Source organism: Candoia aspera, chromosome 15 (assembly GCF_035149785.1).
Source record: "Candoia aspera isolate rCanAsp1 chromosome 15, rCanAsp1.hap2, whole genome shotgun sequence".
Classification (NCBI taxonomy): Eukaryota; Metazoa; Chordata; class Lepidosauria; order Squamata; family Boidae; genus Candoia; species Candoia aspera.
In genome coordinates this window covers 9474897-9491714 of record NC_086167.1, presented here as the reverse complement: position 1 = coordinate 9491714, position 16818 = coordinate 9474897, and the positions used below count along the sequence as shown (strand labels likewise).

Genomic DNA, 16818 nt, shown 5'->3' with positions numbered 1-16818 from the left:
TGCTTTCTCCTCCATCACTGGTCCAATCATTTTAGGAAGGAGCTTGCTGTAGTCTCAGACACCTGTATTAATAATATCTTCTAGCAAATGCTACTGTGAGAGCCAAACTGTCTCTAATGCAATCTCTCTCTCTCTCTTTCTCCCTATCCAGTGGCCATTAAAAGCTTTCTCCACCAGGGTAATATATTTAGCATATGACATTTGATATTGCAAATGATAAAGTAATGATGGAAGTCTACCATGGGTTCTCCTGCTGAGTCAGGAGACATGCCTAATTTTTTCGGGATATAAGGGTCACTTCTTTTCCAATCTTAATCTTAATCTTACTCAACTTACTCTTAGTGGCGATTTCTTTAGCCCAAGAATGTCAACTTTCATTCCAAAATCGAACAACTTGCAAGGGGTTGGAATGCATCACTGGCAAAAGAAAGAGCATCCCTAATTTTTTGGGCAGGGGAGGGGGATGTACTAATGCGCAAAGAAGAGTCTAGGAAATCCAGGCATGGAGATAGTGGGTGCATCTACTTAAAATGGCCGTTGTCGATCAGACTAAGACTGAGAGGAAAGTAGTGTATCCATGGAAGAGAGAGTCTTCCTTCATGGTTCTTCTTTATTGAGAATGAGGGTCCTCGGTTCATCCCCAATGCTTAATAACATTTTCATCTTATCACACATTTCTTGAAGCTCTTTGCTCCATGGGTTATCTTGCAAGTGTACTTTATGCGACATGCTGGGCTAAGCTCAGCTCAGGGAATTGTTGACTATATAGGCTGCTTACATTTAGTTGTCTCTACTCTAGAGAGCCAGTCGTGTTTAAGACACCAGGCTAGAAACTGGGAGACCTAGTTCCACCTTGGGCACAAAGCCAGCTGGTGACCTTGGCCAGTCCCCCTCTCTCAGCCCTAGGAAGGAGGCAATGGCAAACCACTTCTGAAAACCTTGCCAGGAAAACTGCAGGGACTTGTTTTTGTGTCAAGATCGGACACAATTGAACGGATTAAAAAAAAATTAATTCTTGTCTGGGAAGAGACCTTGAGAATGACCACTCAAGTGCTACAAAGATGCTGTGGAAGAAATCCAACACTACTGGGACATCCAACCAAGGAACTTAGAAGTTGTGGCTGCTGACAGAGCCTGCTGGTGAGCCCTGTGCTATGAAGCTTCCACTGGCTTTGAAGACAGGTGCCACCAAAAACTGATAGAAAACTGTGAGTGGTGTCAGAGAGTGACACCCACAGTTGCCACAACAATGGACTTCCAGTCCCCCCATTGTGCTAGACTCTGCACTTCCAGATTGGGGCTGCAGAGCCACCTCCGTCTCTACAGGTGAACTGCACCACAGTGTGTCTTCTTCAAAGCCAAAGGACTGCCAACAATTCTAGCCCTTACTGGATGGCTTGCCAAGAAGCTTGGCTGAAAATCTCCTATTAGACATAGCAGAGTAGCCTATTTTGAGCTTATCATCTCTTTCTATGATGGGCTGAGGAGCTGCTGGCTGATGTAGAGAGGATAAATCTTGCTATGCACTGAGGTAGAATATTAGGCTGTGTGCAGTACCAGTCAAATTATGGTTAAATTAGAATCTGATCTTTTTCACTGGTAGCCCCAGGTGCTAGATTTGTGGAAGAAGCAAAGAATCTTTGTCAGCCTTGGGTGGAATCAGTTTGGCACTATTGTCAGGGATGAATCTGCAAACATATTTACAAATGAGAAAAAGTTCTGGAAACCATTTCTTTTTAATTACATTCAGCTTTAGGAAGACATTGGCCTAATTAATGATTTGGTTAAAGCATAGACTCATCCAGGGGATGGTGAATGTATTGCTTAACATCTACCTTATAATAATTGCTTATGATTAAACTACACACATTAGGCCATTTTTGACTATAAGTATGAACTTGTCTGTGTAATAAGGAAGTATAACTTCTTAACCCTTTCAGAAATCACATGATAACCTAAAACCATTTTATGGATTAACTTTTGTGTGTTATCAGGGAATTTCATGTACAACAGAATTCAGAGGCTGGGTTCATTCAGCATGGTGAATCATAACCTAGCCTATCTATGGCTTGCTAATCCTTGATGATACCCTTGTGTGTTACATAAACACAGATAAGCATGATTTATCCAGTCAATCTTGGTTAAAGAAACCAGGATCCAGTGCTTTCCAGGAAATTTCCTTGTATTTTTTCCTTCTTAGTTCTCATTCAATTTAATAAAATAGAATTTGCTTTTGAAATGGCTTTCAAACAAGAAGAGAATTTCAGTGAAATGGCTGGAGTGGGCTGGTCTCCTATTCATTTAGCAATGAGGGACAAAGTTTTGCCTGCAAATATTTGAATGTTCTCTTTTTCATAGGACAATCCTCTCTCTGGATCTCTGCATCCTTCATGGCTTCCCAACCTTCCATTAAATCCAAGGAGACATGCTAGGAGGCTTCTCTTCCAAATGGGCCTTTTCTGACTATGCACATGTGTAGGTAGTCAGAGATGCAGAACCATGAGAAACGATGGGATAGAAAATTCCTTCTACCACCTGTCAAATCAGCTTAAAACTTGCATGATGAGAAAGGAGAAATTCTCATGCACTCTAAGAATAAGGTAGAAAAGCAGAAGAATCTTTTGCAGAGGAGGGAACTTTCTGAGAAATTGCCATGTAGATTTTGGAAAAGTATTAGTATAACCCTAGTAAGAATGAACTACATGTTGGGCAGGATACTGTTCTGCCTTGGATGTGCACATTCAGATTTTTTCTAATTGTACTGTAAGCTTGTGTGTCTTCAGCAAAGATGATTCTACGGATAAGTGTTTTGATCACAACTGCAGCATGACCTTGAACCTGTCATGTTAGCCTAGAAGAGATGGCAATTTCAATCAATGATCTCAGATTGGAATTAGTATGTCTTACACAAGTTATGATTAACTGTACATTTTGTAATGGGAGAATCCTAAATAAAGTTTGGCCAGTTTGGTCTAGTGGTTAAGGCACCAGGCTAGAAACCAGGAGGTTGTGAGTTCTAGTCCTGCCTTAGGCATGAAAGCCGGCTGGGTGACTTTGGGCCAGTCCCTCTCTCTCAGCCCAACCCAACTCACAGGGTTGTTGTTGTGGGGAAAATAGGAGGAGGAAGGAGTATTAGCTATGTTCCCCACCTTGAGTAATTTATAAAAATAATAAAGGCAAATTAAAAAAATCTAAAAAATCTAAAAAAAAATAAAGGTAATGTTAATATCAAGTTGAAGACCGATCAAGAAAAGAGAGTAAAGCCTTTAGTGATGTTAAAGGTCAATATAGATTAGTGACTTATAAATAAGTGGCAATCAGATAGATTTGCCCTCTGAAAATGAACCACAGTGATACAGGTTTGTACAAAAACCTGCCTTTGTTTCTTTGAACGCTGATGTCATTGAAACCTATTGGAGTCAATACCTCATAAATCCTGACCTTAACTGGGAAACAAGTGAGCACCTGGACAACAATCGTTAGTATTCTCAAGATTTGGTAGACAACCCATAGTTCAACAGAGCATTATGGAAGGGAAAATAGAGCACGTACTTGGTTCCTGTTGGCTTTTATGACCACCGTTCACCAGCAGTGCAGGTCCTGAACTATTCAACTGGACACAGTGCCTTTATCAATGGAAGCAACATGGATGATCCTTCTGAAATTTGATCTATGCATGTGGAAGAACCACAGAGTGGCATATCCAGTCTGAGAGATGTAGAATCTGTTTCTTCAGTGAAGTCTTCCTCAGAACTTTCTAGGCAGTGGTGCTTTGTCTTGTTCAGATAGCTTCTTAAAAATCCAATCGAATGTGCCAGGCCATTATCTGGGTGTGAATATGAACTGCCCCAGTTACCTGCTGGTTAACCCTTAGAGGGCTCACTGCTAATTAATTCAATAATGCACTGAGTGGCTGTTTATAGAAGATATAAGTCGACTTCATGTAAAGTATAGGCGTCAAGGTATGTCTTTCCAGGAATGAATGGCACCGTTCCTAGAACTCATGGGAGGAAGACCAATTGGCCTTGCTTTTATGGGATTTGGTTCATGATCCTTGTCCATCCTTCATTTCCATCTTCTACGAGCTCTGTTCAGCTGCGACTTCCATAGCCCACCACACATTGTAGCACTCTTATCAATAGACTTACGAGGAGATGACCAACAGGCCTCAAGTATAATGGATCCACTGGATTTGAATGGATGTCCATCTGTTCCAGGTCAGATAGGTTTCTGTAAAGTTCATTAGGATCTTTTACGGAAGAGCTACATGTGATTATCCCCAAAGCTAAGAAGGGGATGAAGTTGATGTCACAAACACCATGGAGATAGAGCCGGACGTGGCCCAAACCCCGTGAGATTCATTATCCATAATCTTAGCTGGAGTGTCCATAAATGGCCGCTGCGTCATGCTAATGTTTCTCGGAGAGAGTTTAGCTTTTTGATCAGTACTGATCTCCAGAATTGGTGATGTGTTTTGGCGGTTCTTGGTGCTGGTCTGAGGAATAGTTTGACGGGCCTCTACTCCATGTCATCACTGCCGTGGCAATGTTCTCACATGGAAGGTTCTCCTTGTGATCCCAAGAAGCCTGAGCTCTGGCTAAAACCCAGATGCCTATTCTGATCTTGTTTGTGTTAGTACATATTAGTACCATATTATTAGCACAATAATATACGTGTTATTGGAATCTGTTTCTTCATTGTCTTCTCCCCCCCCAGAAAGCATTCCATGATTGCTCCGCAATGCCTAGGTCTCAGGAAGCGATCTAGGATACATGTTGAATGTTATGGTTGCTGTTTGGTGTAGGTGGTTACAGGTTTTGGGTGTGGTTTTACAAGACGTATTTGACATATTGTAAGCCACCCAGAGTCTTTCCGGAGTTGGGTAGCTCTACCAAACGCAGTAATCAATCAATTAAGAAAGATCTAGACACCATACATGCTGCTTTTTTCTGCTTCACATGTAGGACTAAGGAAAGAATGACAATCGTTCCTTAACTCATACACTGAGTGCCTGGTGTCAGTCCTTCCAGATAAGCCCACCGATTATCGGAATGTGTTTTAAAAGCCCGTAGTGGTCCAAATGGAAAGGTAACGAGCAACAGAGAGAGGAGTGGCACCACAGGTGAAAGTCTGAATGATGTGGTCAGCTAATTTATCAGGTTACGCTTGAAGGGAAAAATTAAGGCAGACTTAAGGAGTTGTAGACGAGACACAACCTGAAGGTAGAAGTTCAAAGAAAGTATGGTCCAAACCGGATTTCTTTTGGTGCAAAGCTTACTTGAGATTGTTGAAGGGTGTATCCCACTGGTATTAAACCATGCCTTCCCCCCCTTTGTTTAGGAGAAATGCAATGCATTCCATTTAGAAGCTGGACCAAGGCTTAGAGTGTGTGAGATCACTCAAAGAAGCTCCAGGAACACCTTCTTACCTGCATCTTCTGGAAAATCTGGAACCAGAACTAAATGGGCTTTGGTACTTCAGGTTGCCTCGTAGGCTTGTATCTTACGTTGGATCTGGTGGGCCATTGAGAAAGAGGGTGCTGAATGACAGAGGCCCCTACATTGATCGAGCAGAATTCTGTGTGTATTCTCAACATAATTTGGTCAAAACCACAGCAGAAATGAAATACACCCATCTTTATGAATCTTCTCATTGTAGAAGCTTAAAGACAAAGGGAGGGGGATAGATTTCAAGGGGCGAAATGATACCGGATGATACTGCAGGACTTCACAATTAGAACAGAACGTTAGAATCTAGTAATGACCGGAGATTGAGTGTCAGAGCAAAATGTCCCCTTTCATTCAACCCTACCTTTCTATCTGATGGAGCACTGGCTAGAATTATTGGAATGGCCACTGTGGTCAAATATTTCCCCAAATCTGCTACCATTACGACTGGAGAACAAGGCATTTCCCTTTCAAACTTGAGAAGAATTTAGATGCGTGAGTTCATAAATATGCTATGAATTTATTGCCACCCCCACAGAGGCATCCGGAACCGGATGACGCTATTTGACATTCTCAAGCCTTACTTTTCTGGTACTGCGACTGGTTAACTGTGAAATAGGATCTTGGTGACAGAGCGCTTTTCCTCTGAGACAGGAAAGTTTATATAGCTTTGTATTCTTGATCGATTTGGGAGAACCACCGCAGAAATGAAATACATCCATCTTTATTAATGTGCTAACAGTAGATTCTAAGAGGTCAAGTGGGGGTGGGGATCGATTTCAGGGGGTGGAGGCATGGGGAGGATGCAGGAGCGTAACTAAAGGAGACAGAAGTAGACGTCATTGATCGAGCTAAGACCAATGAAGGAGAGCCATGGAGGAGGGGCTCTTTCCTGCTGCCCGACGGCAGGACAGGGATTCACGACTGCATTAACAACTTCCCGATGGTGACACCGACTTGCTGAAGGTCTTTCCTTCGTGTGTCACTTCACAGGTGTAAGTTGCATGCTTTCCATAGTCAGCTGCGGGCATGTTCAGGTAGCTGCTGGCAACATAGCTGCTGCCCTGTTTGGTGGCTTTGGTTGTCTCCACTCCAGCTGTGATCGGCTTATCATCAGCCTTCCATCCTACGGTGATAACAGACGGGTAGAAGCCGCTTACGAGACACGACAAGGTGGCCTGCTGGCTTTCCACCTCCTCCTGGGAAGGACCAAAGAGTCGCACTTGAGGAGGCACTGTGGGCTGACCTGGAAGAGAGGAAGATCTCATGAAGTCTCACACGGAACCCTCAAACTTTAACAGAGCACTGGTAGAAGAAGAGGACTGGTAACATGGACACCTAGTCTGCCTCCTCCGGACTCCGGGGGAGGGAGTGGGGAAGCAGATACCTCAAGGCAGAATTTCTCAGAAGACTAGATTGGCAAGACAGTCCGGTTCATAAGAGGTGCTCTTCAGGGGGAGAAAAAGACGGTTGGAGAGCTAGAGGGGAGGCTGGGACCACTTCGGTTGTATTCCGAAGGTAATTCTGATACCACAAATGGATTCCCATGAAGTGTTTGGTCCTGGAGCATAAACACAATTCCGATTTTACTTTTCTCTTCCAATTCTCTAAGAAGAATGTTTGGAAGAGCAATATTTTTCTGATTATTTCAACACTGTTTACGCAGCACTTACCGTATTTTTCTATGCGTTTCTGTAGCAGACAAAGAAGAATGTCTCAACAGAACATCTGGGCAAGAGTGAGCCATTAGGAAACGTCCCTGCAGCTTTCTGGGCAAGATTGGAGAAGTGGTTTGCCATTGCCTCCTTCCCAGGGCTGAGAGAGAGCGACTGGCCAAGGTCGCCCAGCTGGCTTTGTGCCCACAGGGGGACTAGAACTCACCGTCTCCCAGTTTCTAACCTGGTGCCTTAACCACTACCCGAACTATTTATTAGCAATGTTGAATTAATCTTGTATCTACCAGGCCAGGAGAAATTGACCTCCCCAAAATAGCTGGGCCCAGAACGAAGAGGTTTTGTGAAACAAAGCCAATAATAATTCTCATGTTAGAGATCCAGTTTGGCTCTCTAACATTAGAATTGTTTTTTGGCGCCATTTTTTGGTGTGGTGGTTACGGCATCAGGCTAGAAACCGGGAGACTGTGAGTTCTAGTCCTGCCTTAGGCACGAAGCCAACTGGTTGATTTTGGGCCAGTCCCTCTCTCTCAGCCCTAGGAAGAAGCAGGGAAAGGCAAACCACTTTTGCAAATCTTGCCAAGAAAACTTCAGCAACTTGTCCAGGCAGTTGCCTGGAGACGACACTGACTTTAAGACACCAACAATAAAATAATAAAAAAATTCTAATGTAATTTAAAGTTAAAACTTAAAAAAAACCCTCAGTTAAACATGTACACTAACTTGTTTAACTTAGTTTTTTCCCTGTATTTAATGAACCCTGCCATTTTAAAAGTCACATTTCAGTGATGAATATGGTTTGGTTTGGGAATATACTGAAGGCTTGAGAGGAAAGCTGCCTCAAAATGCCGTTTTGGCCCTTCTGATATTAACTTGAACCATTACTAGTACAGCATTGAGAAGTCTAACTTTTCAGTTTTACTTAAGCTGTAGCAATCAAGTTAGGATCTTATTCTGTGTTGGTACCCATAGCCCAGTCTTGATGAAATGTTCAGAATTTCATTCTGATCTCCTTATTCCATGTCAAGGGATTGGAAGGATGTGCATGCCATGCACACCACCCAAAGCCCTCTTGCAGTTTCTCTCTGAAAGGCACCTTACTCTTTTGAGGAGGTGAGACATTTTTCCCACTCAGCTGATCCGTTCCTTAAGGGCCCCGGATCAAGTTATTTTTGAAAGAAATGTTTTGGATTTAAATTTCGTATCATTTGTTTAAGACATGCAGGAGAAAAATAGCAGCATTCTGAATGTCTGGAACACGGACAACACGAACTGATCTAGCCCATTAGTTGCGTCTCACATTACTTATTTCTGTTAAATCTTTTGAATCGATATACTTCTACAATGCTGGTGCCTGTCTGTTTGTAACCTTTAAGCAGGCAAGACGGTGTGTCATACGCCAACAATTGTTGAAGCCAGGAACCTCAAATGGGCCAACTTAGAGAACGCATCGAAAATCCAGGGCCCGTGACTCCCATGGAACTAAAATTGGGAAAATTTTATAAAAGATTTGAGGACATAAAATAAAAATTACCCTAAAACAGCTCCTGATGTTTGACTGTGCTACACCGTTCAATATGGATGACATGGGCTATTTTCAAAGCAGATACTTCTCTGAATAAATCCCTGAATTTTTGAGATCTTTTCCAGTGGAGGCAGGACGTTAGAAGCTCTGCCACTGTTGAAGGCATGAGGAATCCGGTAAGGAAATATCCCTGAAGGGATGACCCAACGGGTCACGGGGTGTCTGGTATAAGGCTCATCCCAATGCCTACATTTCTGGGAGAGGAAACAAGGATTCTGGTTTGCTATGAAGGTGGTGGATGTTATTATAGACAAATGGTATAGTCCTCTCTGAATCTGTAGCTGGTTCCTCCTTCATACCCAGTCCTCTGATGCACACAATCCTAGGGTGCTGACACCTAAGGCTAGAACATTTCCCCAAGATTACTTTGGTGGGAGAATCGAATTTTCTTTCTGGAAGGTGGGGCTGCCTAATGTGGGTACCCACCTCCACAGCTCTAATCTGTGGGAGATGCTGGGGTGGATCCCTTCTCAATCAAAGGGAGATGACTGCCCAGAGTCCATTGGAGCTGTGGGGCTATAGTAAATTTGGATAAATTAAATAAAAATAATTTTTAAAAAACCCAAGAAGCCATCAGGATACGAAATAAAGATTTGCCTCCCTGCTTTGATTGATTGTGGCCTTTGGAACGAATGATGCATTGTTATCAGACGCTGCAACTCTTCTATGTAATTTTGAGGATGTAAGATTACACAAAATTGTCCCCAATACTTGGGACCCTCCTCTGCATTATCTATCAACAGCTCTGAGAAGATGGAGTCTTTGGGTTAGGAACTGCACAAGCAATGCATCGTATTGATGGTCTATCATACTTGGCTTGCTTAATTCTGCCTGGAAAATCTAAGCATGGAATGCCAAGCTCAAACCTTTCTTTCATCTGACAGTCCCATTGAGTTCCATCCAAGAGAACACAATGAAAATTAGCCTCTCCATCAGCCCTTAATGCACAGGAAAATTAGGTCCGAGAATAAAAGTAGCCATAGATGAGATTTCTCAAGATCTCGTTGACCCTGACCCTGAAGTTTCCCCAGTGTATCCGGGGAAGAGGGAAGATCGGATAATACGGACTTGAATCAGCCCCTTTTGACCAAGGCTAAATATTTCATTCTGATTGGAAGAAATCATTGTTGATTAATCAAAAGCAACCCTAGAATCAAGTGGCATGCAGTCAGAGTAGGAAAAGAAGGGCAAAACGACAAAAAAGCGAAAAGATCACACGTAGAAAGAAAGATTTGGGATCAATTAATTGACTTACCTATGACGGTTAGACGGATTCCTCCTCCGAACACAAACCACAGTGACACACAGCCATACAAAAACCTGCCTTTGTTTCTTTGAACGTTGATGTCATTGAAACCTATTGGAGTCAATACCTCATAAATCCTGACCTCAACTGGGAAACAAATGAACACCTGGACAACAATCGTTGGTATTCTGAAGATTTGGTAGACAATAGTTCAACGGAGCATTATGGGAGGGAAAATAGAGCACGTACTTGGTTCCTGTTGGCTTTTATGACCACCGTTCACCAGCAGTGCAGGTCCTGAGGTATTCAACTGGACACGGTGCCTTTATCAATGGAAGCAACATGGATGAACCTTCTGAAATTGGATCTATGCATGTGGAAGAACCACAGAGTGGCATATCCAGTCTGAGAGACGTAGAATCTGTTTCTTCAGTGAAGTCTTCCTCAGACCTTTCTAGGCAGTGGTGTTTTGTCTTGTTCAGATAGCTTCTTAAAAATCCAATCGAATGTGCCAGGCCATTATCTGGGTGTGAATATGAACTGCCCCAGTTACCTGCTGGTTAACCCTTAGAGGGGTCAATGCTAATTAATTCAATAATGCACTGAGTGGCTGTTTATAGAAGATATAAGTCGACTTCATGTAATGTATAGGCGTCAAGGTATGTGTTTCCAGCAATGAATGGCACCGTTCCTAGAACTCATGGGAGGAAGACCAGTTGGCCTTGCTTTTATGGGATTTGGTTCATGATCCTTGTCCACCCTTCATTTCCATGTTCTACGAGCTCTGTTCAGCTGCGACTTCCATAGCCCACCACACATTGTAGCACTCGTATCAATAGACTTATGAGGAGATGACCAACAGGCCTCAAGTATAATGGATCCACTGGATTTGAATGGATGTCCATCTGTTCCAGGTCAGATAGGTTTCTGTAAAGTTCATTAGGATCTTTTACGGAAGAGCTACATGTGATTATCCCCAAAGCTAAGAAGGGGATGAAGGTGATGGAACAAACACCATGGAGATAGAGCCGGACGTGGCCCAAACTCCGTGAGATTCATTATCCATAATCTTAGCTGGAGTGTCCATAAATGGCCGCTGCATCATGCTAATGTTTCTCGGAGAGAGTTTAGCTTTTTGATCAGTACTGATCTCCAGAATTGGTGATGTGTTTTGGCAGTTCTTGGTGCTGGTCTGAGGAATAGTTTGACGGGCCTCTACTCCATGTCATCACTGCCGTGGCAATGTTCTCACATGGAAGGTTCTCCTTGTGATCCCAAGAAGCCTGAGCTCTGGCTAAAACCCAGATGCCTATTCTGATCTTGTTTGTGTTAGTACATATTAGTACCATATTATTAGCACAATAATATACGTGTTATTGGAATCTGTTTCTTCATTGTCTTCTCCCCCCCCAGAAAGCATTCCATGATTGCTCCGCAATGCCTAGGTCTCAGGAAGCGATCTAGGATACATGTTGAATGTTATAGTTGCTGTTAGGTGTAGGTGGTTATAGGTTTTGGGTGTGGTTTGAAAAGACGTATTTGACATATTGTAAGCCACCCAGAGTCTTTCCGGAGTTGGGTAGCTCTACCAAACACAGTAATCAATCAATTAACAGAGATCTAGACACCATACTTGCTGCTTCTTTCTGCTTGACATGTAGGACTAAGGAAAGAATGACAATCGTTCCTTAACTCATACACTGAGTGCCTGGTGTCAGTCCTTCCAGATAAGTCCATTCCGATTATCGGAATGTGTTTTAAAAGCCTGTAGTGGTCCAAATGGCAAGGTAATGAGCAACAGAGAGAAGAGTGGGACCACAGGTGAAAGTCTGAATGATGTGGTCAGCTAATTTATCAGGTTACGCTTGAAGGGAAAAATTAAGGCAGACTTAAGGAGTTGCAGACGAGACACAACCTGAAGGTAGAAGTTCAAAGAAAGTATGATCCAAACCGGATTTCTTTTGGTGCAAAGCTTACTTGAGATTGTTGAAGGGTGTATCCCACTGGTATTAAACCATGTGCAAATGTGAGTAGATCAATAGGTACCGCTTCGGCGGGAAGGTAACGGCGTTCTGTGTCGTCATGCTGGCCGCATGACCCGGAAGTGTCCTATGGACAACGCCGGCTCCAAGGCTTAGAAACGGAGATGAGCACCACCCCCTATAGTCGGACTCGACTGGACTTTACGTCAAGGGAAACCTTTACCTTTACCTATCCCCCCCTTTGTTTAGGAGAAATGCAATGCATTCCATTTAGAAGCTGGACCAAGGCTTAGAGTGTGTGAGATCACTCAAAGAAGCTCCAGGAACACCTTCTTACCTGCATCTTCTGGAAAATCTGGAACCAGAACTAAATGGGCTTTGGTACTTCAGGTTGCCTCGTAGGCTTGTATCTTACGTTGGATCTGGTGGGCCATTGAGAAAGAGGGTGCTGAATGACAGAGGCCCCTACATTGATCGAGCAGAATTCTGTGTGTATTCTCAACATAATTTGGTCAAAACCACAGCAGAAATGAAATACACCCATCTTTATGAATCTTCTCATTGTAGAAGCTTAAAGACAAAGGGAGGGGGATAGATTTCAAGGGGCGAAATGATACCGGATGATACTGCAGGACTTCACAATTAGAACAGAACGTTAGAATCTAGTAATGACCGGAGATTGAGTGTCAGAGCAAAATGTCCCCTTTCATTCAACCCTACCTTTCTATCTGATGGAGCACTGGCTAGAATTATTGGAATGGCCACTGTGGTCAAATATTTCCCCAAATCTGCTACCATTACGACTGGAGAACAAGGCATTTCCCTTTCAAACTTGAGAAGAATTTAGATGCGTGAGTTCATAAATATGCTATGAATTTATTGCCACACCCACAGAGGCATCCGGAACCGGATGACGCTATTTGACATTCTCAAGCCTTACTTTTCTGGTACTGCGACTGGTTAACTGTGAAATAGGATCTTGGTGACAGAGCGCTTTTCCTCTGAGACAGGAAAGTTTATATAGCTTTGTATTCTTGATCGATTTGGGAGAACCACCGCAGAAATGAAATACATCCATCTTTATTAATGTGCTAACAGTAGATTCTAAGAGGTCAAGTGGGGGTGGGGATCGATTTCAGGGGGTGGAGGCATGGGGAGGATGCAGGAGCGTAACTAAAGGAGACAGAAGTAGACGTCATTGATCGAGCTAAGACCAATGAAGGAGAGCCATGGAGGAGGGGCTCTTTCCTGCTGCCCGACGGCAGGACAGGGATTCACGACTGCATTAACAACTTCCCGATGGTGACACCGACTTGCTGAAGGTCTTTCCTTCGTGTGTCACTTCACAGGTGTAAGTTGCATGCTTTCCATAGTCAGCTGCGGGCATGTTCAGGTAGCTGCTGGCAACATAGCTGCTGCCCTGTTTGGTGGCTTTGGTTGTCTCCACTCCAGCTGTGATCGGCTTATCATCAGCCTTCCATCCTACGGTGATAACAGACGGGTAGAAGCCGCTTACGAGACACGACAAGGTGGCCTGCTGGCTTTCCACCTCCTCCTGGGAAGGACCAAAGAGTCGCACTTGAGGAGGCACTGTGGGCTGACCTGGAAGAGAGGAAGATCTCATGAAGTCTCACACGGAACCCTCAAACTTTAACAGAGCACTGGTAGAAGAAGAGGACTGGTAACATGGACACCTAGTCTGCCTCCTCCGGACTCCGGGGGAGGGAGTGGGGAAGCAGATACCTCAAGGCAGAATTTCTCAGAAGACTAGATTGGCAAGACAGTCCGGTTCATAAGAGGTGCTCTTCAGGGGGAGAAAAAGACGGTTGGAGAGCTAGAGGGGAGGCTGGGACCACTTCGGTTGTATTCCGAAGGTAATTCTGATACCACAAATGGATTCCCATGAAGTGTTTGGTCCTGGAGCATAAACACAATTCCGATTTTACTTTTCTCTTCCAATTCTCTAAGAAGAATGTTTGGAAGAGCAATATTTTTCTGATTATTTCAACACTGTTTACGCAGCACTTACCGTATTTTTCTATGCGTTTCTGTAGCAGACAAAGAAGAATGTCTCAACAGAACATCTGGGCAAGAGTGAGCCATTAGGAAACGTCCCTGCAGCTTTCTGGGCAAGATTGGAGAAGTGGTTTGCCATTGCCTCCTTCCCAGGGCTGAGAGAGAGCGACTGGCCAAGGTCGCCCAGCTGGCTTTGTGCCCACAGGGGGACTAGAACTCACCGTCTCCCAGTTTCTAACCTGGTGCCTTAACCACTACCCGAACTATTTATTAGCAATGTTGAATTAATCTTGTATCTACCAGGCCAGGAGAAATTGACCTCCCCAAAATAGCTGGGCCCAGAACGAAGAGGTTTTGTGAAACAAAGCCAATAATAATTCTCATGTTAGAGATCCAGTTTGGCTCTCTAACATTAGAATTGTTTTTTGGCGCCATTTTTTGGTGTGGTGGTTACGGCATCAGGCTAGAAACCGGGAGACTGTGAGTTCTAGTCCTGCCTTAGGCACGAAGCCAACTGGTTGATTTTGGGCCAGTCCCTCTCTCTCAGCCCTAGGAAGAAGCAGGGAAAGGCAAACCACTTTTGCAAATCTTGCCAAGAAAACTTCAGCAACTTGTCCAGGCAGTTGCCTGGAGACGACACTGACTTTAAGACACCAACAATAAAATAATAAAAAAATTCTAATGTAATTTAAAGTTAAAACTTAAAAAAAACCCTCAGTTAAACATGTACACTAACTTGTTTAACTTAGTTTTTTCCCTGTATTTAATGAACCCTGCCATTTTAAAAGTCACATTTCAGTGATGAATATGGTTTGGTTTGGGAATATACTGAAGGCTTGAGAGGAAAGCTGCCTCAAAATGCCGTTTTGGCCCTTCTGATATTAACTTGAACCATTACTAGTACAGCATTGAGAAGTCTAACTTTTCAGTTTTACTTAAGCTGTAGCAATCAAGTTAGGATCTTATTCTGTGTTGGTACCCATAGCCCAGTCTTGATGAAATGTTCAGAATTTCATTCTGATCTCCTTATTCCATGTCAAGGGATTGGAAGGATGTGCATGCCATGCACACCACCCAAAGCCCTCTTGCAGTTTCTCTCTGAAAGGCACCTTACTCTTTTGAGGAGGTGAGACATTTTTCCCACTCAGCTGATCCGTTCCTTAAGGGCCCCGGATCAAGTTATTTTTGAAAGAAATGTTTTGGATTTAAATTTCGTATCATTTGTTTAAGACATGCAGGAGAAAAATAGCAGCATTCTGAATGTCTGGAACACGGACAACACGAACTGATCTAGCCCATTAGTTGCGTCTCACATTACTTATTTCTGTTAAATCTTTTGAATCGATATACTTCTACAATGCTGGTGCCTGTCTGTTTGTAACCTTTAAGCAGGCAAGACGGTGTGTCATACGCCAACAATTGTTGAAGCCAGGAACCTCAAATGGGCCAACTTAGAGAACGCATCGAAAATCCAGGGCCCGTGACTCCCATGGAACTAAAATTGGGAAAATTTTATAAAAGATTTGAGGACATAAAATAAAAATTACCCTAAAACAGCTCCTGATGTTTGACTGTGCTACACCGTTCAATATGGATGACATGGGCTATTTTCAAAGCAGATACTTCTCTGAATAAATCCCTGAATTTTTGAGATCTTTTCCAGTGGAGGCAGGACGTTAGAAGCTCTGCCACTGTTGAAGGCATGAGGAATCCGGTAAGGAAATATCCCTGAAGGGATGACCCAACGGGTCACGGGGTGTCTGGTATAAGGCTCATCCCAATGCCTACATTTCTGGGAGAGGAAACAAGGATTCTGGTTTGCTATGAAGGTGGTGGATGTTATTATAGACAAATGGTATAGTCCTCTCTGAATCTGTAGCTGGTTCCTCCTTCATACCCAGTCCTCTGATGCACACAATCCTAGGGTGCTGACACCTAAGGCTAGAACATTTCCCCAAGATTACTTTGGTGGGAGAATCGAATTTTCTTTCTGGAAGGTGGGGCTGCCTAATGTGGGTACCCACCTCCACAGCTCTAATCTGTGGGAGATGCTGGGGTGGATCCCTTCTCAATCAAAGGGAGATGACTGCCCAGAGTCCATTGGAGCTGTGGGGCTATAGTAAATTTGGATAAATTAAATAAAAATAATTTTTAAAAAACCCAAGAAGCCATCAGGATACGAAATAAAGATTTGCCTCCCTGCTTTGATTGATTGTGGCCTTTGGAACGAATGATGCATTGTTATCAGACGCTGCAACTCTTCTATGTAATTTTGAGGATGTAAGATTACACAAAATTGTCCCCAATACTTGGGACCCTCCTCTGCATTATCTATCAACAGCTCTGAGAAGATGGAGTCTTTGGGTTAGGAACTGCACAAGCAATGCATCGTATTGATGGTCTATCATACTTGGCTTGCTTAATTCTGCCTGGAAAATCTAAGCATGGAATGCCAAGCTCAAACCTTTCTTTCATCTGACAGTCCCATTGAGTTCCATCCAAGAGAACACAATGAAAATTAGCCTCTCCATCAGCCCTTAATGCACAGGAAAATTAGGTCCGAGAATAAAAGTAGCCATAGATGAGATTTCTCAAGATCTCGTTGACCCTGACCCTGAAGTTTCCCCAGTGTATCCGGGGAAGAGGGAAGATCGGATAATACGGACTTGAATCAGTCCCTTTTGACCAAGGCTAAATATTTCATTCTGATTGGAAGAAATCATTGTTGATTAATCAAAAGCAACCCTAGAATCAAGTGGCATGCAGTCAGAGTAGGAAAAGAAGGGCAAAATGACGAAAAAGCGAAAAGATCACACGTAGAAAGAAAGATTTGGGATCAATTAATTGACTTACCTATGACGGTTAGACG

At 43.3% G+C, this 16818-nt stretch overlaps 1 gene segment (V, D, J or C); it reads right to left on the bottom strand.

The window, feature by feature from the left end:
• Positions 1–6376: 6376 nt before the first annotated feature.
• LOC134505916 (Ig mu chain C region membrane-bound form-like) overlaps positions 6377–16818 on the bottom strand; it is a 35800-nt gene continuing 25358 nt past the window's right edge. Inside the window, 4 exon segments of the C gene segment in view lie at positions 6377–6693; positions 7121–7139; positions 13243–13535; positions 13963–13981. Coding sequence covers positions 6377–6693; positions 7121–7139; positions 13243–13535; positions 13963–13981 — 648 coding nt within the window.